This window comes from Panthera pardus, unplaced genomic scaffold (genome assembly GCF_024362965.1).
Source record: "Panthera pardus isolate Hobbes unplaced genomic scaffold, ASM2436296v1 HiC_scaffold_6, whole genome shotgun sequence".
NCBI classification, from domain to species: domain Eukaryota; kingdom Metazoa; phylum Chordata; class Mammalia; order Carnivora; family Felidae; genus Panthera; species Panthera pardus.
Window position 1 is genome coordinate 115,905,942 of NW_026526991.1, and position 25,162 is coordinate 115,931,103.

The window sequence follows — 25,162 nt, forward strand, 5'->3', positions numbered from 1 at the left end:
CCTTGTGGTACACGGGGCAGCCAGCAGAAGTCTGACTTCACCTCTCCACGAACACTGACGGTAGCCGTCTTTTAGCCTCTGTGGTCACGGCCCCAAATGTCGCGCGTGGCCGCTCCTGTGATGGCTGGAGGGCGGGGCAGGGGGCGTTGGCAAGTGTGGGAGCTCGACATGGCTGATGATCTGTGTGTGTGTTAGGGGTAGCAGCCCCCGCTGCGGCGGGGCGGGGTGAGGGGGCTCTGGCAGTTGTGCCCAGGCTACTGGGAAGAAACAGGAGCTACCCCGAAGCGCGAGGGCGGGGTGATGGGGGCGATAACGCCACTGCTAAGCGGCGGCGCAGACTTGAACCTGAGGCCTGCGCTCTTCGGCAGGAGGCTCCCGGCCGCCGCGACCTGGGAGGTGAGCTGAAAGCTTTTTCAATGACGGCAGCCGCAGGCTTGGTGGTGCGCGGACCGCGACGCCTCCTTCCGCTCCTAACATCTATGCAACCTCTGAAATGGTTCCCCGAGACCCCAGAAAGGGGCGGGTGAGTCAGGGCTTCGAGTTCGAGGCTCACACCCACGCTGCGTAAGAGGACAGCACTGACAGCGGGTTCTGGGAGGCCCGGGACTCCGGCGCCTTTGACCAGCCGGGACCTTGCGCGTCCTGCAGCGGGCAGGGGGGTGGTAGGAAGACTTGGGGGGAGGGAGACTATGTGGTACATTTGTCGCTGGTGCCACTTAACTTTGTAGCTTAGAAGTCAGCTCACTTTCCCTGCCCTTACCTCCACCCCCCAGGGACCTGAGCCGGAATAAGAATTTCGGGGTTTCAGCCAAACCATCCAGGATCTAGAAAACATGAAAATCCCCGGAATCCCGGTGTGGCCTGGGACTCATTAACCGGGGCTTGCAGATGCAGTTGTTCATATTACCCAGAAATTTCCCTTCCTTCCAACCCCTCCTTCCAACCCGAGAGCTCCGAGATGCTTTAGACTTCCGTTGTGGCTGAAGAACGCCCCCCCCCCTCCGCCGCGCCTATTCCGCTCCGCTAACCCGAGTGCACTTCTTCCAGATTAAAACCGAGAAAAGAACTCCTTTAGGAATTACTTCCCTTTTCCTACGCGGGTAAATTATCCCTGGTTGAGGTTCCTTGGAACGATCGCCGGGGCTAGGAAGAGGGTAGAGACCAGGAGCGTGCGGGGGATTGGTGCGAAGGGAGGAGCGGTGTAGCCAGGTGGGGAGAGGCAAGGGTTCCCTTGTCCAGGTGTGGCGCCGCCGCTCCTCCTCTCGGCTCCCCAGGCCAGAGCCTCCGCGGAGTCCGGGGCTCGGGACGCGTAGGGAGGTGAGCACTGAGCGAGTAACGTGATGCATCTTCTCCTAGAACCCGAGCCCTGCGGAGCTCCCGGCGGCCAGGCCTCAAGGCGCAGCGGCCGCGCGGCGCGCCTCTGCCTGCCGGCACCATGAACACCATCGTCTTCAACAAGCTCAGCGGCGCCGTGCTTTTTGAGGACCGCGGTGCTCCCGAACGGGAAAGGGGCAGCCGGCCCTATGGTGGCGTCCTAGACAGTCCCCACGCCCCGCCCCGAGGTGGGCATTCCGGACGGCCCGCCCCTCAAGGACAACCTCGGCCTGAGACACCGCAGGACTGGGTATGCGCACCCTGCCGGGACCCCTGCCCGCCTGCAGCCTGGAGGGGTGGGAGTGGCAGCCGCAGCCGCAGCCCGGGGGTCAGGGGCCCGGAGCTCCCGGGAGGGCAGGTCTCCGCCCCTGGTCTCGCGGATTGTCCTTTTAAGGCATTAGTTTCTCAAAATATAGGGGAATCGGTTCATCAAGATAGCTCAAAAGGCTTGTTGGAAACGGTGCCTCAGTCCTCCCATACCTGGACCTCAGGGTAGGGGGCTCCCTGCCCCTCTGCGGACCGCGGGTGCAGATGAGCGGATGAGAGCGAGGCAGAAAGGACTGAGCGGGACGCCCAGGAACAGGGCAGGGGCAAGCAATCGGGGCTTCCCAGGTCAGGCCAGCCCCGTGGGCTTCCCCTCTCATGTCACGACAGGGCCTCGCCACGGCCTCGAAGCTCGAGGTGCCTCGGCCAAGGTGTTGGCAAGGTCGGCTCTCCGCAGGACGCCCGGGACGCGCGCGCGGCTCGGCGGGGCCCGCTGCGAGCCCGGAGGAGGAGGCCGCGGGCCTGCCGGACCGAGTTTCGGTTTAGCCGGGTGAGGGGCTGCCGGGGAGCGTAGAGCTCGCGGGTGGGCCCGCAGCGCCTGCTGCGGAGGCGTCGCGGCTGCTCCCGGAGCGCCCCGCGGGGGGAGGGGGAGCCGTCCTGGGCGTCTCCACCTGAAAGATTGCATCAGCTGCTTGTTCTGCGGCGTTGTTGGTTAGTAAAATAGAGATTAGGTTTCGTCAAAATGTTACTACCAGTCCTTTCGGATGGAGTTGCATTTCAAAGTGTTTAAAGAGGCGAAAGTCCTGGAGGCTAAGGCGCAGGCGCGCGAGCCTCCCTGAGTAGCCGGCCGCGCGCGAGCGGCCGCGCGGCGACACCTCCCGGAGCCGCGGGGGAGCGCAGCGCCGGGCACCCGGCTCCGGGCTGCTGCGGCCTCTTCCTCCTTTGAATGTGCTTTTCCTCAGGGTTTTCTTTCTTTTTTTTTCTTTTTTTCTTAACTTTACCCAATGAGACGGAGTGCTCCATGCTTTTTAACCCTACCTTAAGTCGGGAAAAGGCCCCTAGAGTGTTTTTTAGGTTCAGCCTCTATCCTCTACAAACAACTTGCTTGGAAAGTTCTCCCTGTTTCCAGAGGACCAAAGGAAGTAGAGAGCGAGAAGAGAAGCGGGGCGGGGGGGGGAGGGGGACGGCCGTCATTCCTTGCTTTATTCCCGACGTCCAGTGGGCAACCTTTACTTTGACCGCGGGCGACTGGAAGCCCCGAGCGCCTGGAAGCCAGGCGTGAGTTTCCCAAAAGAACGTTCGAGAGCTGGCAGCAGCCTGACCCAACCCGCGAGGCCACAGCCTCTCAAGGGCGCGGTGCAGGGGGGCGAGGGGTCGCCAGTCAGATGACTTAGCCTTCGTCACCTAAACCTCTAACCCCTGGGTGCTGGCTTCAAGATATCCCCTCTTCCAAGATAAACTTAGTATCCCTCACTGCCACCTGACCCCCTGCGACGGCCAGGCCATTTCAAAGAAAGGTGCCCAGGGAAGGATTTTCGCGCCCAGAAGCCCTGTGGCTCCCGCCCCGGCCTCGCCTCAGCCTGGAGGCTCCTGGCGGGCACCTACCTCCCAGCCGGATGCCCCGGGGTGCGGGACGCGGGGTCGGCAGCCGTTCCCGGTGGGCGCGTGGCCGCGGACGCGAAGGTGTCCAGACGCGGGGGACCCCGGTGGGGGGGGGGGGGCGCTGCAGCCGGGAGGCGCGGCTCACCCGGGCTTCCTCTCCCGGTGTCCAGGGCCAGGCAGAATGGCGGGAAGGTGAGGCACAAGCGGCAGGCTCTGCAGGACATGGCGCGGCCCCTCAAGCAGTGGCTTTACAAGCACCGTGACAACCCGTACCCCACCAAGACCGAGAAGATCCTCCTGGCGCTGGGCTCGCAGATGACGCTAGTGCAGGTAACCGCGGCCGAGGCGCGGGCGCGCGTCGACTTTGCGCGGATCTGCACGTGGCGCGCCTCCCGCCGCGCAGGGATCAGGCCCCTGGAGGCCCGTCCAGGTTCTCAGGCTCCTGCCTCCGAGGATGCTGAGGGCTTGGCACGGGGGCAGAGTTGTGTTGTAGGAAGTTTCTGGGTTTCCTCTCAAGCTTAGCTACCAATTCAGTGCGCATGCCCCGTTCAGGCGGGACTGCTCGGTGTTTTGTTAGGGAGGGCGGTGAAAAGTCAGCTGCGAGTTATGAGAAGGTGCCTGGGAATCTGGACCGGTGTGCGGCACCCAGATGGCTACAGATGGGACTATCTGCAGTGATTTTCAAACCTGAGTGTGCGTTGGAATCCCTCGGAGGACTTGCTCAAACTCACATTGCTGGGCCCCACACCAGAGTTTTTGATTCAGTAGTAGGTCTGGGGTGGGGTGGATGATTTGCATTTCTAACAAGTTCTCTGGACGATGCCGAAGCTGCTGGCCCTGGATGATGCTTTGAGAGCCATGCAGAAAGGCATTCCACATTAGGGCCCCATATGAAAGGTCAAGTACAGGATAACTTTAAAAATTGCCTTTACTGACAGAGCTAGGAGATGGAGTGGAAGGGCAAGAAGTGGGCTTTGAATTTTTTTTTTTTTAAATATGAGACATCCCAAGTGTTAGATAGAAGCCACAAATTTTGCTTCTGGAATCTTCCCACTGTGGTTAGGAAGAGACCAATTTCAAGTAGTTGGTTTATTTTGTCAAGAGTAGAGAAAGGGTACAAGTCTGTTTCTTCTCCAACCAACAACACTCCAACCAACAACATTTGACTAAATTTTTCCCTACAGAGTCTTGATATTCACAGAAACATGGCGAGGAAGAGCAGTTATCAGCATTTTACAGATGATGTGACCAAGGCACTGTGGAAGTTAAGTGTTAGTAAGGGGTAGAGGTGGGCCTGGAAATAATGCAATTCCAGATCAAATGCTTTTTCCAACACACAACAGTCTTCTTTAATAAATTTGGTGGCATGAACTTTTATGCATGCAAACAGAGCAAATTTATTCAGAAATAGGAGGAGCTAAATGAGCTAAGAAGTTTCATATATTATAGTAGTACTACATGACTGCATCTGTGAAGTTTTGGTTATTTCATTAAATTTATAGTGAGGGAGACCCCAAATAAAGACAATATTTAACTACTAGATAAAATAAAACTTGCTTTCCAGAGTATTTAAAATTGTCATTTTAGGAATTGCTGGAAAGTTTGACAAAGCATGAAAGTTGACTTGTATTCAAGCTTATTAAAACTATAATATGCATTTGTCTGCTTATATTCAGAATACAATTTTAGGGGAAAACATCTGTTTTGCTTCATGTTAACAGGCAATAGTATTAATAGTGATTTGCTGCAGCACTGGAGGGGAAAATTTATTTAGTGTTCTTGGCTTAATATCTGTTTAACATAAAACTATGAATTTTCAGTGATTCCAGTCAGAAAAACTTGACTTGTGAAAATAAATGCATATGTTCAAATTTCAGTTTAAACAGGTATGCTATTTATTTTGAAAATACACCAGTTTATAGAGCTATTTGAATGTTTCACAATGATGTCAGCAATAAAGCATTAGATTAATTTGGTTTATCATACAGTTCCATATTTAATGCTTGCATTCTTTCATACAGAAAGCAAAAAAAAAAAATGACATAGCTAGAGCATCTTTTTTGAGAGAGAAAGAGAAGGGAAAGCATGAGTGGGTGAGGCATAGAGGGGAGAGAGAGAGAGACAGAGAGAGAGAGAGAGAGAGAGAGAGAGAGAGAGAATCTTAAGCAGGCTCCATGCTTAGCATTGAGCCTATCTCAGGGCTTGGTCTCACGACCAGGAGTTTAAGACCTGAGCTGAAATCAAGATCAGACACTTAACTGACTGAGCCACCCAACACCCCAGGACATTTTTTTTTTTTAATTTTTAAGTTTATTTATTTATTTTGAGAGAGAGAGAATCCCAAATAGGCTCCTCACAGTGAGGTAAGAGCCCGACGTAGGGCTCGAACCCATGAAAAGGAAGACCATGATCTGAGCCAAAATCAAGAGTCTGAGGCTTAACCGACTGAGCCACCCAGCTGCCCCACACTAGAACATTTTTTTAATTATGAAAACTAATATTGTCATTAGCAGAGACGTTTAAATTTTTGTGTACAGTGGCTTTGTTGAGATGCAGTCCACATAGTTGTAATTTTAATACAGAATCAAATTATTTTCTACTTCTAATGATAGTTTGAACACAAATAATCATTCTTTTTGTATTAAAGATCTTGGTAACCCTGTTACAGTCTTCTAATTAACATGAAGTTTTCATTCATGTAGTGAAAACTTGTCATTGCATTTTCTTTCTCTTACACTAAATCTCAGAAAATAAAAGTGCACTAAATTATTTAATTTTTAAATGGGGCAAAGATAATTGTTTATAATAATAAGTCATCCCTGCCTAACGATTTCCAAATTTTTATAGGAAATGAAGTTGGTTTCTGGAACTGTGTAGTGATAAATGGAAAAAATCAAAATGTATAGAATAGCCAAGGGATGTTAAATGTAGTAATCCAATTTGGGTCTAGTTATTTTCAATTAGGCATAATAGGATATCTACGTAAGAATATACATATATATACATACGTAAATATATATATATACATATATATATATGTACCACACATATATATCTATCTACACCTGACCCTTGAACAACACAAGTGTTAGGGTGCCAACCCTCCCCACAAGTAAAAAAATCCACATATTTTTGACTCCCCAAAAACTTAACTACTAGTAGCCTACTGTTGACTGTAAGCCTTACCAATAACATGAATAGTCGATCAACACATATTTTGTATGTTATACGTATTCTGTAGTGTATTCTTAAAATAAAGTAAGCTAGAGAAATGAAAATGTTATTAAGAAAATTGTAAGGAAGAGAAAATACATTTACAGTATTGTATTTTGTTGAAAAACTGTATAAGTGGTCCCATGCAGTTCAAACTTGTGTTGTTCAAGAGTCAACTGTACTTATGTTGATATATGTGGGACAGTTTGTGAAAGTCAAACATACATTAAGCATCCAAGCAAATTCTTACTCTATGGGAAACCAAATAAATTATGTAAATACTTTACACTTCTGGAGGAAAAAATATAAACCTGTGAGCTGAATAAAGCTTTTGATCCCTGCAAATTAGACCCCAGTGAATAAATTTCTCCTGTGGAGTCAGGCTTCTTGAGTAGAGCAATCATGTCTTTTTCATGTCTTTCAATACCCCCATATCACCCCAGCACTGTACTTTCCATAAACTGTTCGTACATGTTTGTAGAGTGAAGAGGTCTAATTGGGGAATACCATTATAATCACCATGTGGTTTTCCAAAACACCATTCTGAACCTTGGTTAATGTCTTGAAATCTGACAAAGATATTCTAGTTTTAAAATACATTCCATTGAACACACATTATCTTTAATGCTATATGATGGTTTATAGACCAGCAAGAATAAAACTCATTTTATTATTTTCAGTATATCTGGAAATATGTCGTATTTTCGTGTCGGTGGACAAATATGGAGTGTTCCCCTTATTTCTGGTTCCAAACTCCTTTTCGTTGTTTATTGCAGTACCTCCTATCTGTTTCTCATGACTGATGTTAATAAGTGGCTAACATAACTTTTATTCCTTAATTACAAGAGTATCCTATTTCAAGAATGTCTTTTACACTTAACATTTTCCTTTTGGCTGTGTGTCAAATTGTTAAACTTCTCATGAAATGTAGTTTTGCCTTGTTTTGTTGCTCTTAAATTGATAAGGAAGGGCATAAAACCTGGTCAGCAGTCTCCACTAGACCTAGAAGCAAGAAACTGAAACTTTAGTGGAAGAAATATCTTCAGGACCACAAAAGGTACTTTTTCTGACAGATAGAAGTTCTAAGGACATTGATCCATGGCTACATTTTATATAGCCCTGAAAAACGAAGCAGAAAGAGCTATTTATTGTTAATCTGGCATCTTCCTAACGAGATATAAACATTTTCATAAAATTGACAGGTAATGACGTGTGTGTGTGTACTTTAATCAACCAAAATATTCCATTGTGCTTAATTTCTATGGCTGCCCACTGTTTCAACATTATAAAAAATATACTCTGTAGTGCCAAAATGTAAACAGCTTTATTGTGGAATAACACAAAATGGTATGCAGTTGGTGTTTTGTATTATCATAGGATATAGAGCTTACTACAGAATAATTGCCTTGGAAGAAGTTTTTCAGAGAAGGGCAGATGGGGGCTATATTTGATTTCAAAGTTTCCCATTGTTCATGTGTATATATTTTTAAATATGTGTATATATATATATATACATATATATGTATGTATATATACATACACATATTTATTTGTTTGTTTGTTTGTTTGTTTGTTTGTTTGTTTATAAGAGTGAAATGTCTTCTTGGGATGCCTTCTTTCATGATCACAATACAGAGTGCAATGCATGTAGAGTTAGTTTGAGATTCCATTTAATGACTGAATGTTAGTGCTTCCTCTTCTTATAGAAGTTTCACATTCCTATGATAATGTCCATGTGCCATTGGTTAAAATTGCTACTTTCTAAGATTTTGCCCCTTCTGTTGACATAGCGCCTTTTTTGCTAGCTGAGTGCTTCTGTTGAGATATATATGTAGTTATCAACTGCAAGGATTATGGCAACTGTTAAATATTCAACAGAATCTCAGATTGCTCTTTCTACATTATTCCAAGTGTTACACTACATGGTGTGGAAATGAGGTTTTCAATGTTTCCGTTGAGTAACTCAGAATAAGTTTGTTAATTCTATATATTCAAAGGTGGACATATGCCATCTTATCCCTTTGGGCTTGCTACAGTGATTGCTCTGTCAATACGATCAATGTAAACACCTCTGTTAGAGTAGGGATGAAAACTACTTAGTTTTCCCTTCCAACTTCTAGATATTTGGTTCTCCAAGCTTTCACTATAAAATACAGTGTTTTTAAAGCTCTGAGTTTCATATCAAAATGCTGTTGCAGAACCTATCCATGTTACCATGGAGGCCTATATCATGTAAAATAGAAGTTAATGAGATTTGCAAGGAATCCATAATAAGTTAAAGGTAGAAAATCTGAACTGGTATTTTTACCTTCTGTGAAACAGATGGAATTTACATTAATTCATCAGGAAAAAAAAAATATTGCAAAACAGCATTTATGCAAATTTCTTAACCAACTGTTTGTTTGCTGTTTGCATGACTTAATGCAAGCAGATATTAAGCACCTTGAACTATATCCCGTCCTTAATTGTACTGTAAATTTCTGGCAATAAAATACTGGCAGAGTAAATATATTAGCATTTTTTTTGCCAGTCAAAGTTATGAAATCAGGTCAGAGACAGCCCATGTTAGGTATCAGCAAACCTTTCTGGGAAATCTTCTAATATGTAATTAGTATATTATGGTAAGAGCTGAGTATATAGAGCACAAAAAAAGGATATGATCCGTGTATATGAAAATGTAATCCCACCATGACATTTAAACGTCCCCATTTTGGGGCACCTGGGTGGTGCAGTCATTTGATCTTCCGACTTCTGCTAGGGTCATGATCTCACAATTCATGAGTTTGAGCCCTGCATCAGGCTCTGTGCTGACAGCTCAGAGCCTAGAGCCTGCTTCAGATTCTGTGTGTGTGTGTGTCTCTCTCTCTCTGCCCCTCCCCTACTCACACTCTATCTTTCTCTCTCTCTCAAAAATAAATAGTTTTTAAAAATTAAAATAAAAAATAAAGGTCCCCATTTTTGTATGTTAGAATTATAGTGTGTTCATGTTTTTGAAATTAGAAGGCCATTGCATTTTAATAAAAATATGGAGACTTGCATGAGAATTGTATTTTATACTATACTATGTGATGGTTGTACTGATTTAAGGTTAGTTAAGATTTAAAGTTAGTCTGAATTATATGATGTTTAGTAAAGAAAGTAATCAAGTTTTGGTGCTGGATTCCAATAAATATAAGCTACATAGGCGTAGGAGAAGTTGCGGTTTGTCCTCTGCATGTCAAGGGGGCAGAGAAGGACATAAACACACATGTCTGATTGCCTGAAAGGGTGGTGGTCAAGGGCAGAAGATAGGTTAGTACCGACTATAAACGGAATGAATTAACACTTCTGTAGGAGAGTGTAGACTATATTCACAGATCTTAGTTTTTAGGGTTGGCCAGGATGTTAGGAACCATCTAATGCATTTTATACATGAAGGGTTTGAAGTTCAGAAAAGTTGAGTGACTTCCCAAATCCACACATGTATTTGGCAAATTCAAAACAGGAAACCAGGTCTCTTTCCATTTACACCACAGTTATAGGATAACAGGACACTAATGAGGATTTGAAGAAGGTAAGCATTTAAATCATAATGGCACATCAACACTTGAATTTGATGGTGGTGGTGAAGATTCATTCAAGTTCATAGAATGGAAGATATGGAAGTTCAGGAAAATAATGTTCTAAAATTCCCAGTTATTACTAATAAGGACATGGGTGAATACATCGGCCATGATGTGCACCAGGCATTTCGTGCTTCCATAGTGAATGTTCACCCATATATCACAGTTAATATGTAGTTCTCTGCTAATCCTTCCATGTGTGCAGGGGACGAAATTTATCTTAACAGTAAACATTCCTAGCACTGACCACCATGGCTAGAGCACAAGAGCTACTCAATATATATTTGTTGAATGAATAGTCCCAGAAGTTGTCTGTCTATAGAGGTTGGAGAAGACTGAGAATTTGAAGCCAGATGAAATCATAGTTATAATAGCACAACTTAATAGGAAAGAGGGGTTGATAAAGACTAAGACTTCTGAAAAGCCACGTGAGTTATCACATCAATGCACATAAATTTAAGAGGAAAGTTGTTACTTAAAACACAAAGAAAGTAATTAATATTGAATGCATATATTATATATGATATGTTTTGTATACATGTGTGCATGTATGTGTATGTGTGTGTAAATTGGGGAAAGCTGCTATGCTTTAAAAACCGCTGGAGATAAAGAGGAAAAAGTTGTGTTTTTGTTTTTTAAAAAAGGAGGATTCACTATAGGCTCATTCAATAATTAGGTCTTCGGCAATGTGTAGAACTGTATATTTATATTATAAATCTAAAAAAATAAAAAAGAAACTTCCGATGCAAGCATTGCCACACAAACTATTATAGTAATGTGGACTCATGTTCTAGAATAAATTGGCAGAAAGATGTAATTCTCTTTCCACATTTCATTCTTTTAAAAGCCGATATTGGGGGTGCCTGGGTGGCGCAGTCGGTTAAGCGTCCGACTTCAGCCAGGTCACGATCTCGCGGTCCGTGAGTTCGAGCCCCGCGTCGGGCACTGGGCTGATGGCTCAGAACCTGGAGCCTGTTTCCGATTCTGTGTCTCCCTCTCTCTCTGCCCCTCCCCCGTTCATGCTCTGTCTCTGTCTGTCCCAAAAATAAATAAAAAACGTTGAAAAAAAAATTAAAATAAATAAAATAAATAAATAAATAAAAGCCGATATTGGCCTTTCTGGTTATTTACTTACATATCTTTTCCCTGATGATACCCTGATATTTTGAAGGAAATCTCAAGTACCATCTTAACCTCTGGAAATCCAACAGCATCTTTTACAAACATGGAAACACCTTTCCTTTGTTTTACAGTGTTTGTTTCTTTGTCTTCACCTATTTGCTTCAGAAGCACTTGACTTTCAACTTAAAGCTGGGTGTTAGTTGGCATTTTTTCTTCCTCTACTTGTCTGATTGCTCTGTTTGATTGTTTTCCTAGCTCCTCTTTTATATTCCTGCCCTTGGATCTCTAGAGGCGTCCAGGGTTTGGTCTTCAACCACCTTTCTGCCTACTCAAAACTGCCTGCTGTCACTTCTGTGCATTTGACCCGTGTCTGATCTTCCTCTCCCTTAAGTCTCAGATATCATTTTTGTTTTCTTCCTGCCCATCTCACCAGTATGCTTTTCTAGTACCTCAAACTAATCATTCCCCAAACCAAGCACATCATTTCATCCTTAAACAGTTCTACTTTCTTTCTCAAAATGGCACTGTCCTTCTCTTGATTACACAGGCATGACTCAAGGTCATCTTTAACTTTTCTGTCTTCCTTACCCACCACAATATCTCTGGAATTTGACTTACATTTGTTCCCATGTCCTCTTTATTGGGAACACACTTCCCTATCCATTATACATGATATATTCCTTCAACTCTTCACTTAATTCCTCATGATGTCTTGAGTCATATATGAAAGTAACTCCTCCTTCCTTTGGATTCCTGTATCATTATATTTCAATGTCTTTTAAGCCATTCATCACATTCTTTCCTATATTAAAGTTATTTAGGGGCACCTGGGTGGCTTAGTTGGTTGAGCGGCTGACTTCAGTTCAGGACATGATCTCACAGCTCATGAGTTCGAGCCATGCATTGGGCTCTGTGTTGACAACTCAGAGCCTGGAACCTGCTTCCGATTCTGTGTCTCCCACTCTCTCTGCCCCTCCTCTGTTCATGCTCTGTCTCTCTCTCTTTCTCAAAAATAAATAAACATCAAAAAAAACTTTTCAAGTTATCCCTCTTACTATACTGAACATTTGATTGCAAGGCCTGTTTTTTGGTTTTTGTTGTTGTTGTTGTTTGTTTATTCCCAGAATACAGTATGCACTCAGTCTCTATAGTAAGTGCTCAGCATGTTTGTTGAATGAATGAATGGAATGAATGTCTAATACTATTACATTCAGAGAATACTTAATGATCAGATATACTGAGAAAGGCTTTGGTCCTTTGTGGGAAAGTAATTATGTGATGGGTCGTATTTTATGTTTTGTTAATTGAAAAATAAAACTTTTTTAGGTGTCAAATTGGTTTGCTAATGCAAGACGTCGGCTTAAGAATACTGTTCGACAGCCAGATTTGAGCTGGGCTTTAAGAATAAAGTTGTACAACAAATACGTTCAAGGAAATGCTGAGCGGCTTAGTGTAAGCAGCGATGATTCGTGTTCCGAAGGTTTGTTAATATTTTTATTTTGCTTTGCCTCCATTACCAGGAAGTTCACCCCAACTGCTCTTTTTAAGGTTGACTCCACAAAACATAATGGTGCCATAATGGTTCTTTTTTATTGCATGAAGTAACTTCACTTTTACAATACTATAAATGACCAACAGAATTATGGCTGCTTCCTCTTGTTTATAGATTTATCGTGTATCAGAATAACATTTTCTCTGAAATTCATTAAAATTAAAATACCATAGGGAGAGATTACATAGATTCCTGCTTCCTGTGCCTAAAAATTAATCTTGAATATCAATGACAATTTTATACACTTTAAATAAATATTCTTTCTTTATGTATATATTCAGTGATTAACTGTAACAGTTGGGTGGCTGGGAGAAAAGTATATGTAAGTATTACCTAGTGATATTTTTATCCCTTAGATGGAGAAAATCCTCCAAGAAACCACATAAATGAAGGGGGCTATAATAATCCAGTTCACCATCCTGTGATTAAAAGTGAGAGCTCAGTCATAAAAGCTGGAGTGAGGCCAGAGTCACGGGCCAGTGAGGACTACGTATCACCCCCAAAATACAAGAGCAGCTTATTGAATCGTTACCTTAACGACTCTTTGAGACACGTCATGGCCACAAATGCTGCCATGATGGGAAAGACAAGGCAAAGAAACCATTCGGGATCTTTTAGCTCCAACGAATTTGAGGAAGAATTGGTGTCTCCTTCATCATCGGAAACCGAAGGCAACTTTGTCTATCGTACAGGTAAGTCTGTGCTTTTCATGACACCTTGTTTAAAACAGCACTAAAACTGCAGCAAGGGGTTTATTTCATCAGGTATAAAGGCATAATTTTTACTGCTTTTGCACAAGATTATTCACATATATATAGCCCATAATTTAATTTGAAAGCTTTGTTTTGTTTCTAATTACCAGATGTGCTTCTTAGTGGATAATGGTCTACTGGGGATTTTCACTCTTAATGATGAATATGAGAATTTTCATTCTTCATAGTAATTTTCAATCTCAATGGTACACATTCTTGGAGGAGGAATGCCCTGAATTATAACCAGCCATGCAAATACTTTGTATTTCATCTTTTCTCTTAAGATGATTGCTAATAGTGATGGAAAATGAACACAAATTAGCATGGGTGCCAAGACTCTTGTGAAGGAAAAGTGTAGGTTTGGCTTAAATTGCTTTGGAAATTTTACTTTTATTCCTGGAAAGCACAAGTAGAGCTGATAAATAGCTTTGAAATTTTTACTTTTATTCCAAAAATGATTGATTTCTGCCTGTCCAGATCTTTCTGGTGGAGTAGTGAGTTTGGTAAAAATTTCTGTCTTGACTTCAGTTTCCAGAGAGTTTTGCTCATAAAGAGTGTTTGAGCAACTTGCTTCAGACCAAAGGATATGTGTGACCTACATCTGGTATAGATAAGAGTCCAGGTCCTGGAAATGCCTTCAAATGAGACTTAGAAATGTTAGAGCTGGAAGTAACCTCAGGAAGCATCTAGTCCAGCCATGTTAGATCATTAATAAGAAAACCCAGACCAGAAACACATAGCTAATTACTCTTCTCCAGATCAGTAACACAGCTGAGCCTGAATAAGAGGTAGGAAAACATAACTACTACCAGACCCTGATGACTGTTATTATTATATCTACTACCTCCAATGATTTATTGAGTAGTTATGACATGCTAGGCCCTCTGCTAAATATTGCACAAACTTTGCTGCAGGTGACCCTTGTAAAGACCTTGATATGTGAATAGTAGGGCTTTATAAAGGAATTTAAATTTGGTCTATTTAATATACCTTTCAGATTATTTAACCAGAGGTCTTCTTTTCAAGTAAGATATGTTATCTGTGAGGATTCAGAGGAAATCTCAACACATTTTTTTTTTACTTAAAATTTTTTTAATGTTTTTTTTATTTTTTGAGGGAGAAGGAAAGTATGAGTGGGGGAGGGGCAGAGAGAGAGGGAGATACAGAATCTGAAGCAGGCTCCAGGCTCCAAGCTGTCAGCACAGAGCCTGATGCGAGGCTTGAACCCATGAATCATGAGATCATGACCTGAGCCAAAGTCGAACATTCAACTGATTGAGCCACCCAGGCGCCCCCTCAACACATTTTTAAAGACTTAAATTAGCCACATTGTTTGTTTGCAGTTCCAGGGCCAACAGTGAAAACAACTCTAAATGCTCTGAGATATAAAATGAGTCTTGTAAATAATGATTGGGTCTAGGAAGAAGTAAAAGATGCAATAAAAGACTATTACGCTAATAATTTTAAAAATTTAAAACTATGTATATCTACTGTGAGCAGAGCGGACAGAACTTGGAGATGATTTAAAGCTTTGTTGAATTTTATTTGAAGAGATAAGAAAGGATAGGAAATCAAGTCATTCAAGTACAGAAAAATGAATAAAAATAAAACAAAAAAAAAGTTAGAATGGAAAGCTGAAAACTAGATAAATTAAGACTTCACTCTGAAAGAAATACTAAAAGAAAAAAGCAAAAATTGGTACGGAATAAAATTGGAAGTGAAAAAAGAGCTATAGCAGTCAATATATAGTTATTAAAAATACTTTTAAATTATGGTGTATTATGCACAGTTGTTTGACAGTATACCATATGCAAATGTGTAGATGAATTGGTATTATCCACACAAATTAAATTATAAAATTATAATGAGAAAAGTTGTAAATGACCACTGATGCAGGAAAAATCAAGGTTTTTAGTAAAACTCCATTTCCAAAACACATGATTTGATATTCAGTGGATTTTTCCCCAAACTTTGAAGAAGTAATTAATTCTCATGCTTACTGCATTTTTCTCAAGCATGTAAAAATATGGGAAGTATGTCAGTTTTTAAAAATGTAAATGTTATCCTAATCCAAAGCCAGATTAAAATAGCATAAAAATCAACCTTTTTATTTATGATACTGATACTGACTATAAAGCAACATGAGGAATATTGATAACATAAGGTTAAGTGAAAAACAATTTAAAATTGTGGAAACATTGAATGCAATTGTGACATTACAAATATGTATGGACAAAAACAAGGAAGGTTTTTTGGAAACAATGAAAATTAATTTTGATTAGATGGAATAATTGAAGGTCTGTTACTTTTGTAAATTTCTTACACATTTCTTTATGTTGCCCAGTAAAAAATTTGAAATTTACCCAGTATGATGCGTCTTATGAAAATGCGTAAGGTTCCAACTTCATCTCAGGTCATGATCTCACAGTTTGTGAGTTAGAGCCCCTCATAGGGCTCTGGGCTGATAGCTTGGAGCCTGGAGCCTGCTTTAGATTCTGTCTCTCAATCTCTCTGCCCCTCCCCTGCTTGTTCTCTCTCTCTCTCTCTCTCAAAAATAAATATTAAAGCAATTATTTAAAAAAAGAAAATGCATGCTCTTTTCAAAGAAAATAAAATAGAAAACCAAAGAGTGATTAGCATGCCTGTATAGTTGATGCTTCTCAAAGTGAAATATCTTGGCCATTTATTTTTATTAAAGTCTTCAATGGCCTATTCATTTGCCAAGTTCTATTTTTAAATAAAAACCTATTTTTTAGTTTTGCAAGCAATGAGAAAGCAGCCTAGACACGTAAACTTCTGGTTTTCCATGCATGTGTATAAACTTTTAAAAGAACAGAATACATTGTTTGGTTTTGTGGATAGAGAATTGAGAAGGACTGGTGGTCTAAGACTGGTCTGCTAAATCTCAGCCCGAAACAATAAATGGCTGTCTTCTGGGGGAAGCGAATGACAACGTTGCTGCAATTGTATCTGGCTGATGCCACTCATGCATAAATAGAACAGGGGATTTCAATAAATACTTTCTGAGCAACTACTATGGTTTTCGCTGGCATACAGGCTTATTCTGAATTCCTTCAATTCCTTCTGGTTATATCTTTCTTTCTTCACCTAAACAGAAACCCTCTAAATCTGCTATTAAACACCACTCCCCTCCCCCACCACAGTTTTACAGGAGTGCAAAGATTTCAACTTTCAAATTGTTTTTCAAGAATAGATCAGCTTTAAACACAATTTCTTAGTTTATCTATGCTAAAAAATTTTATTCGTTTTTCCACACATTTTTGCTATCTTATGATGCATTTCATTAATGATATGGAACCAAAAGGCCAAATGAAAGAGTTGGTATGTGGAAGGATAATGCATCGCTGAATTTTATTTCACTTGTTGTTGTTAAATTCTAGGAGAGTTAAGCCCACTAGATTATAAAGTAATCCTAATTGAAACATGTAGGTGAATAGAACTCTTTTCTAAGTTAGTATGAATTAATCAGATTAGCTTTCTCTCCACCTGACTGACAACATCAACGTAGATACAAACATGTTCTGTTGATTTTATGTAGATATTAAATATTTCTCTGTAATCTGAAGTCTCCCCGTCGTGTAGAAAAAGAAAGATTTTTATTTTCATGGGGTGTAATAGGCTTTCAACACATATTGGCTAAAAAAACATTTCTGAGGGCGGAAATTATACCGTTAGAATTGATTAGAATTATTAAGGCTATTGCTTCTAAAAAAAAATACTACTCAAGAAGATTTAGTTACTCAGTGTTGTCTGTTGAATTAAGTTGTCTGCATTAAAATTATAATACTTATCATCATGTCAGGTTAATGGATGACAATTTTCAGGTATTTGATGGAGTGAATTCCCATTACAAACTGACCTCAAGGCCCCTAACCCTTCGATGGGTCTGCCCTCTGAGGTGTCTTTAATATCCACCTCCACTCCTATTGAATCAGTACTGATATTCTCCAGATGCGACCATCCGTGAAGGAGCCATCTGCCATCTGTCCCACCTACAGAGTAAGTTCTCATTGGAGCCTTTCCTGACTTGTGTTCGAGTCTGATTTACCCTTAAGAGACTATTACATTTCCTTCTTTGCTGAAGGAGAGCAGGGAGGTTTCTAAGAAGTGTACTGACGAGGGGAAAATCAGGCAAGTCTTGAAATAAAATGTGTGGACTTCCCCGCACTTCTTTTGCTCGGCTTGAGGACAAGTCCCTGTTATGTTCTTTCTTTTTGCAGCTCACAATTTATAAATGGCTAGTACATTCGAATGGTTATTCTCTGAGCCCCACTGCTCTGCAAGTATATAATTCATAAATTTAACCAGTTCCCACAGGCTGAATGCTTAAACTTCATCTTGTTAAACTGTCTAAAATCCCTCTTAATTAGACACATCTGGTGCAGCAAAAACATATAGGAACATAGAACTCTTTTCTATGTTAGTGTGAATTAACCAGATTAGCTTCCCTTCCACTTGACTGAGGTGAATATCCCTGAAGAAATGGAGATTTCTGATTGAGAGAAAAAAGAAGTCACTTATTTGGTGCATGGAATTCTCTGGAAGACAGAGTCCCTTTGGATGGCCTGCCACAGTTGGAGCAAAAAGAACCAGGGATTTTGGTCACTAAGGAAAGAAGTAGGAGGTAGAAAGTGTGAATGGATGCCAGAGGCTAAATGCCATTTCCAAACATTTTTTTTCTCAGCTAATGATGCGCACCAAGAGGAGAAATGTTCCTTTTTCTCTCTCTCTTCCTGCATATGCATGTACTTCAGAATTGAAGCTGGCATTATCAGTAGTATAACGCAGGTATGAGTTCAGAAAACCATCGGATTAGCCTGGATTTAACCTTAATTTATGTATAGCATGGCTTCTTTGGAGTTGTGCTCTCTTCAGTTCTAAACAGCCGACTTCACAGGTACATTTCCGAGATACAGTCCACTCATATAAGAGGTGCTCTTTCATGCATTCATTCCACACACAAAAATGTTCCTTAAGAGCCACTCTACACAGGCCCTGTTCTAGGCTCACCGAAGCCCTGTGTTTTGTGCTAGGCTGCTCATCCAAGAAACCCTCGTTAAAAGAAGCAGAAGAAAGATTTAAAGAGCTGTCTTGGCAGATCTTTTTGAGCGTGAATACTCACTCCTAATTTATAGGTTTCATCAATTTTGGGTTTTGTGTCTGTGAGTAGCTTAAAGAAAGCATCGTAGTAGTCAAGAGAAGGCTTTGTCAAGAACCGAGTGTTAAGATGGTATGTGTCTCTGTGTTCATGCTAGTTTCTCTGTGGGATTTTGTTGAACAGTAAGTCTGCTTTGGATACTTTTATCCTGTTTCATTTCCCTTTTTGTGCCTGTCATGTCCTTGTTTTTGGTGAAAGAACTAAGCTTTGCCCTTTTGGATTATTCCAGACGTTCTTTCCTGGCATGCAAATGACTGCTGATGTACTCCAGCAGAGAATAAAAAACCCTCTATCACCATCCCAGTTAGTGACATTTAAAGGATACTTGAAAGGTTATCCAATTCCTTGTCTTGTATCCTTACTACAATAATACCTCACCTATCTGACACCATCTGGGAATGAGGTATTCCACGTAAGTGAAATTTCCAGATAGAAACTTAAGTACCGGTTTTAAAAATACAGAATTTTCTGCTCTCCTAAGCTTATAATATTAAACACAGCATGTGAAGTGTGCTTCAATATCCTCTCTCCTCTAAACTACCTCCTCCTATTGCTTTTTATATGATATTCCATCCTTTTAAATCAGTAATGTTGGGTTAACCACAGTTCCAAACTTGCCCCTAATAGCTTTGAATAAAGAATGATGTCTTTCTGATAGCCTGTTGAAAAGAATTCTTCCTAATCACTCACTCCAAAGCAGTGATGGTTTAAGTGAGATCTACAGAAGTGATTTTTTGGGTAGGCGTAGGGTTACTATAGAAATATCAAAACTTAAGCATGATATTCAGAACACCATAGATTTTTAAGTATATGTCAGTGATGATGGCAAAACATTCATATGGAATATTTTTAAAGTAGCTTGATTTTTTAAATTAAGTGTTCATTATCGATTCACTAGCAAAATTGAAATGAAATTGCATAAGTGTTCCATCTCCTGTTTGAAACTGAAAGATTAATGGCAAACAAAAATAGAAAAAGAGAACAAATATTGGCATGAGCAGTTTGCTGGCTCCTTAAGGGGTAGCTTTTCATTTGCTTTGTTACTTGGTGTCATGTGAGAGGCTGGAAAAACCTAAGTGTAAATACTGAGACCTACAGCCCCAGAAAACAACATGGCTTACAAACAAATTGAAAGTATATGGCAGGTTAGTTTAGAAAAATTTTAAGGACTGTTTTTGATCCCAATGTTTTCTACCCTTTTACATTGTGTTTCTTCCACGCGTTACCTAAGAATGATAGCAACAGTGATATCACATTTGTGTGAACGTTAGAAACACTGTTTTTTCTGAAATGTAGCGACATTGTCTCTTCTTTTGTGCTGATACTCACTGCCTTATGTGTATTAAAAGCTCTTTGAGGCCCTAAAGTGGCGTTTTATTCATTTTATAGTCCCCTTAGCACTTAGTACAGCGTCTTTCACAGATTTGCCCATAACCGTTACTTAAACGAGTTAGTGTTTTAATGATGTGGTCTTTTTTGCTTCTTAAACCATGAAAGACATTTTAATGTGCACATATATATGTTGATCTGTATCTGTGAACATGACAAAAGAAAGAAAATGATCTTGAATACGTTTGAATGGCTTTAAAAAAAAAAAGACAAATGTGAAAAATTTTAAACCAGAGGAAAATAGTAAAAAAAAAAAATGTAGCTGGAAACTCTGAGGTGTTGAAGGGATTCAAAATAATAACTGAGAAACTATAAAATGAAACTAAACCAATTTTCAAGTAAAAAAAAAAGTGACTTTCAGGAAAATGAAAGGATGATAAATGGAAAAGTTTAGCTAGTTTTAAAAAACCCACCAAAGAATTAAAAATATAGCAAATAGACAAACAAAAATAAATATTTGTTGTCTGTCTCTGTCTAGCACAAAACCATGTAAGATCTGAGAAAGAAAGCACAGATTCAGATCCACTGATTTAAACTCTTGTGCCACATTTGCTCTCAGGATTGACATGACAGCTTGGACTTTTTTTTTTAAGAGTGACTGTTTTTAATCCTGTAATACAACTGGAGAGAGTCTATGCAGAAATTTTACATTTTCTCTTTCCTCCTCCGCCTATCAGAGTAAACATCCCATACATTTTGCATATTTTCCTGTTAAAAACAAGTTTACCAACCTGAAATTTTGATTCTCTAACTTGGCATTACATTTCTACCGGAACTGAGTCCATTGTAATTGATTGTATGATGTTGCCTGCATTTCAGACGTGCTGGAGTGGTCAGTCACATCCTGGTGCTGTTTCATAGACGTGCTTGTCCATGTCACTATATTTAAGCCTGTGTCAGTATTTCCATTCAGAGACTTTTTTCATTCCCTAGGGCTTCTAAATAAGTCATAAAAATTCAAGCCCAACTCAAAGCTGGCATAAAAGGGCCTTTTTTTCTTCTCTTATGTATAAGGAACATAAGTGTGTAACTCCCACTAATTCTAAATTTGGTTAGGTTTGTAAACTCTTTACACACTGAAGAGGTCAAATAAGATCCATTGACACCTCTCCAGTCTGAGACTAAATGGGATGTCAAAAAGTTTTTACTGTCTGTGAAAATAACAAGACATTCTATTTAATGAATATGGAAGTGGTTTCTTTCCTTTCTTTCTTTTTTGGTTAGCTGTAGTTAGTTTTTCCCTTCTGCCTCCCTACTTTGTTTCTAAAATTAAACAGGTATTTTTCTATGTCAAAATGTGTCTTGTTGATGTAACAGAATTTTTACTCAGAATAAATATGTGTTTTCTTCCAGGCCAAAATTTTGGTACTTTTAAATTTTGGAAGCTTCTGCTCTTGTTTTCTGTTAGAAATTATATCATTTATAATTATGAGTTTGGGGGAAGCAAAAAAGTAACAACTTTGTTCCCTCACAAATGAGATAGTTCTTTTACAAAATTTGAATTTTCTCTTCGTTTTCAGTTTAGATGCAAGACAGCATGTTTAATGCATAATGCCTCTTTTCTCCCTTTCTTCTTTAACAACTTTGTTACCCAATTTCTCTCATATTCATTGTACTGAAGAAATAGTCAACGATTTTTATAAACCCAACAGCGAACTTGAAAGGATCCTCTAGTTCAATTCTTGAATTTGCAGATTTGGAAATTGCTATAGGCTCTATACTAAGCATTGAAATTGTTCGTTTTTTTGGATATGAGTTGCTTGATTGCTTGGAGATATGATCCAGACCCTTGGTACAATTAGTCTGATTGCTTTGGGCAATTTCAGCTACTTAATTGACATTTACTTTTATTTATTTATTTATTTATTTATTTATTTATTTGTTTGTTTGTTTATTTAAACGTTTCTTCACCCTTGAGAGACAGAGAGAGACAGAACACGAGTGGGGGAGGGGCAGAGACAGGGAGACACAGAATCTGAAGCAGGCTCCAGGCTCTGAGCAGTTAGCACAGAGCCTGACGCGGGGCTTGAACTCACGAACCATGAGATCCTTTACTTTTACTTTTAAATAAAAGTAAATCCTTAAGCATTAGTGTTGAAGTTTCGAGAACTTAGGCTAGCTGTGTGTGCATTTAAAATTCTTTTCTCTATTGTTAACGGCTGCAGTAAAAAGGTCTTTACACACGTTTTTAGACTACAGGTTGTAATAGACGTCATTACCTAGGGATCCTCCTTTGCTTACTAAGGGAAATATGAATGATTTGCAGAAAATGCCTAAAAGCTAATACTGCTAGTGTGCATCTCTCTCTGCACATACGTATGGTCATAGTGGTAATAACTGAATTGGATGTAGTTAGGAAGACAAAGCAGCTTTTGAAAATGACCAGTGATATCTTCCCTCTCCCTTTGGTGCACACTGGAGGCGTTGAGTCCTTCCTTCCCTGGTAGTGGTCAGAAAAAAGCTCGGGTGATAACAACAACCCAATGGAACGTGGTTTGGGGAAGATAGATTAGTGTCAGGTTTGAGCAACAACATCAGTCATCCACTTCCAATGATGTTAGGTCCTCCCAGTCAGAGAAGGAGCCATGAACTGTTTTTCTCAGGCAAGTAAGACACTGGTGCAAGACGCACTGAGGTACTGCAGAGTCTGATTCACCTTTAGCATTTCTTCAGGTCAGACACATCCAGATGTACCTAGAAGAGGTAAAACTGAAGTTTAGACTTCGCCGTGTCACAGATTCGGGCAGCCCCTTGGTGATGGCATGTGAGGATGCTCTCAAGTGCGTGTTGTGTCTCCCACAATCCCTGAACTACAGATAGGGTTAAAAACAGCCTCTTGCCCACTTACTTCAGTGCTTTGGAGTCTCTTTGATACAGTGACCAAGATGGATATCTCTGACAGAGAAAGAATGTGTTCCCTTTGTGATGCCATTACACACACACACACACACATACACACACACACACAGAGTACGCAAAAAACGTTTTACCTTTGATCAAGCGATAAAGAGAGCAAAACACTTTAAATGGTGACTTTGAGAGGAATATTTGGGTGATATAACATTAAACTGGAAAACAGCACAAATGAAAACGAAAACTTTGCGAGTGCTGAAAGGTTATCAGAGACATTCATGAAATGGGATGTCCAAGAAACAGTTTGCTCTTTTTAAATTTTTACATAGTTGCTCATGTATTTAAAATTTAGAACTGATAGTCCCTTTGACTGAGCCAGACTCAGGTTATGGTGGACAAAGCTCTCAGTATGGCAGAGACATTTCAAGTAAGAATGCCCCATTCTGCCAAAACTGTCATTATGACACTAAAATGTACCCTTTTGCTAAGGGCCAGAATTCAGAGTCTCTCCTTCCAGTTTCTACACTGATTTAGACAACAGATGCATAAAAGGCAACGTGGTATTCAGGATCATTTGTCACATGGCTTCGGGGCAAGAGGATGGCTATCTGGCAGGAGGGAGAATTCCTTAAATGTTACTGGGTCTTACATTTCTAAATGTAAAATCCCTGGCCAGAAGCTGCTTGGTGCCACGTGCCTTTGGTGTGATGTCTTAGCCTAACTCCAAGCAAGATGGTTGCAATATTGTGGCTACTTGAGAACCCACATAGCCTTCTCTAGTTTGCAACTGAGGTGGAGAGCCATTGTTTTGCATTTTCTTTTATCCTTGTCTTGACTGCATTTTTTGTCTTGGTGTTTGTTCTCTCTCTCTCTCTCTCTCTCTCTCTCTCTCTCTCTCTCTCTCCCTCCCTCCCTCTCCCTCTCTCCCTCCTTCTCCCTCCCTCCCTCCTTTAATTCTTTCTGAGCTGCTAAATCTATCCAGCTGGATCAAGGAGTTTTTTCACAACCTTGTCAGTAGTGCAATTGGTCGTGTCTTAGTTTTTACTGTGTCTCCTGGGTTCCTTTACTTTAGTCCTTTTCAGAAATATGGCACCAGTTCAGATTTACTCATAACCCATGGGGCCTCTGGTTTATCTAACCTGTGTACTTTTTTCCTTCAGATTTATTTATTTATATTTTTTCCTTAAAATTGTGCTTTAAAAGGTATAAACATAAATCATCTGGAATAGTAATTTTCAACTATCTTGAAAGGTGTTTGAGGACTATTTCATGGTTACTATGATTGAAGCAGTAAAATTTAGTTTATAGTTACAATAACTTTCCTCTCATTAGGAAAATATAAAAAAGCTCAACTTTATGATTTCATGACATATTACCAACCCCCAAATACCATTCCTAATCCCTACCCTCTAACATACACACTCAGTGAAATGCTAGTAGGAAGCTCAGAGAAGAACAATAAAGACAAATGACCTATCTATGTTCTATTTGACCACATCCTGTCTCTTAGGTGCTTTATTAAAATGACAGTGTAAAAGTCTGAGTAGAGACTCTGTGGAAACAATACAAGTTTAATCTGTATCTTGGCTATAGTTAAATCCCTACTGTTTCGTATGTGGTTTGGAAAATGACTTTGCTGGGTCTAGATTTTCTCTGTAGTCAGCCTCCTTACCTGACCTGAGATTACCCACTTATAGATTAGGCCACAGGAAGTTATAATGTGGAGAGAGCAGATTTGCCTTAGAAACTGGGAGCACTGTATTTAGCCAGAACTGCCAGCAACTGGGGATGTGTTCCAAGGTAAGTCTCTTTATTCAGCGGGGCCTTCCTTCCTTCAGCTGTCAAATGAGGACGCGTCATTGCCTTCTGCCTTTGATAATCAGGGATTCTATGAAATGCATAGGGAGAAAAGGAAGCCCACGGTTGACAGAAAGTCGTAGTTAAATGCATACCATTTTGTCACTATTAGAACCAGGACTTGGGCTCCAAGCTCAGAAACATTTCAAAGGAGCTTGAGGGGGCATGGCTATAGTAAGCCCCCATGGTGGCAGGTAAAGGACTTTGCCCAAGGAGGGTATTGGGCCCTGAGTGGGTAAGGAGGTCAAGAGGGGAAAGGGCTTATGATTAAATATGGCAATGTGTTCTTTATGTCTTGTGTCACTTTTAGGAATACCTGTCCCAAGATTATAAAAGTTCGCTTTTACATTTTCTTCTACTACTTTTATTATTTTAATTGTACACTTATATAATTATAATCTAC

The 25,162-nt window shown here is 40.6% G+C and overlaps 1 protein-coding gene across 1 annotated transcript in view; it reads left to right on the forward strand.

Annotated features, from left to right (window-relative positions):
• Positions 1-269: 269 nt before the first annotated feature.
• MKX (mohawk homeobox) overlaps positions 270-25,162 on the forward strand; it is a 66,500-nt gene continuing 41,607 nt past the window's right edge. Inside the window, 6 exon segments of the mRNA XM_019465262.2 lie at positions 270-523; positions 1,357-1,552; positions 1,554-1,624; positions 3,411-3,570; positions 12,504-12,657; positions 13,086-13,421. Of these exon segments, the coding sequence (XP_019320807.1) occupies positions 417-523; positions 1,357-1,552; positions 1,554-1,624; positions 3,411-3,570; positions 12,504-12,657; positions 13,086-13,421 (1,024 nt within the window). The 5' untranslated portion in view covers positions 270-416.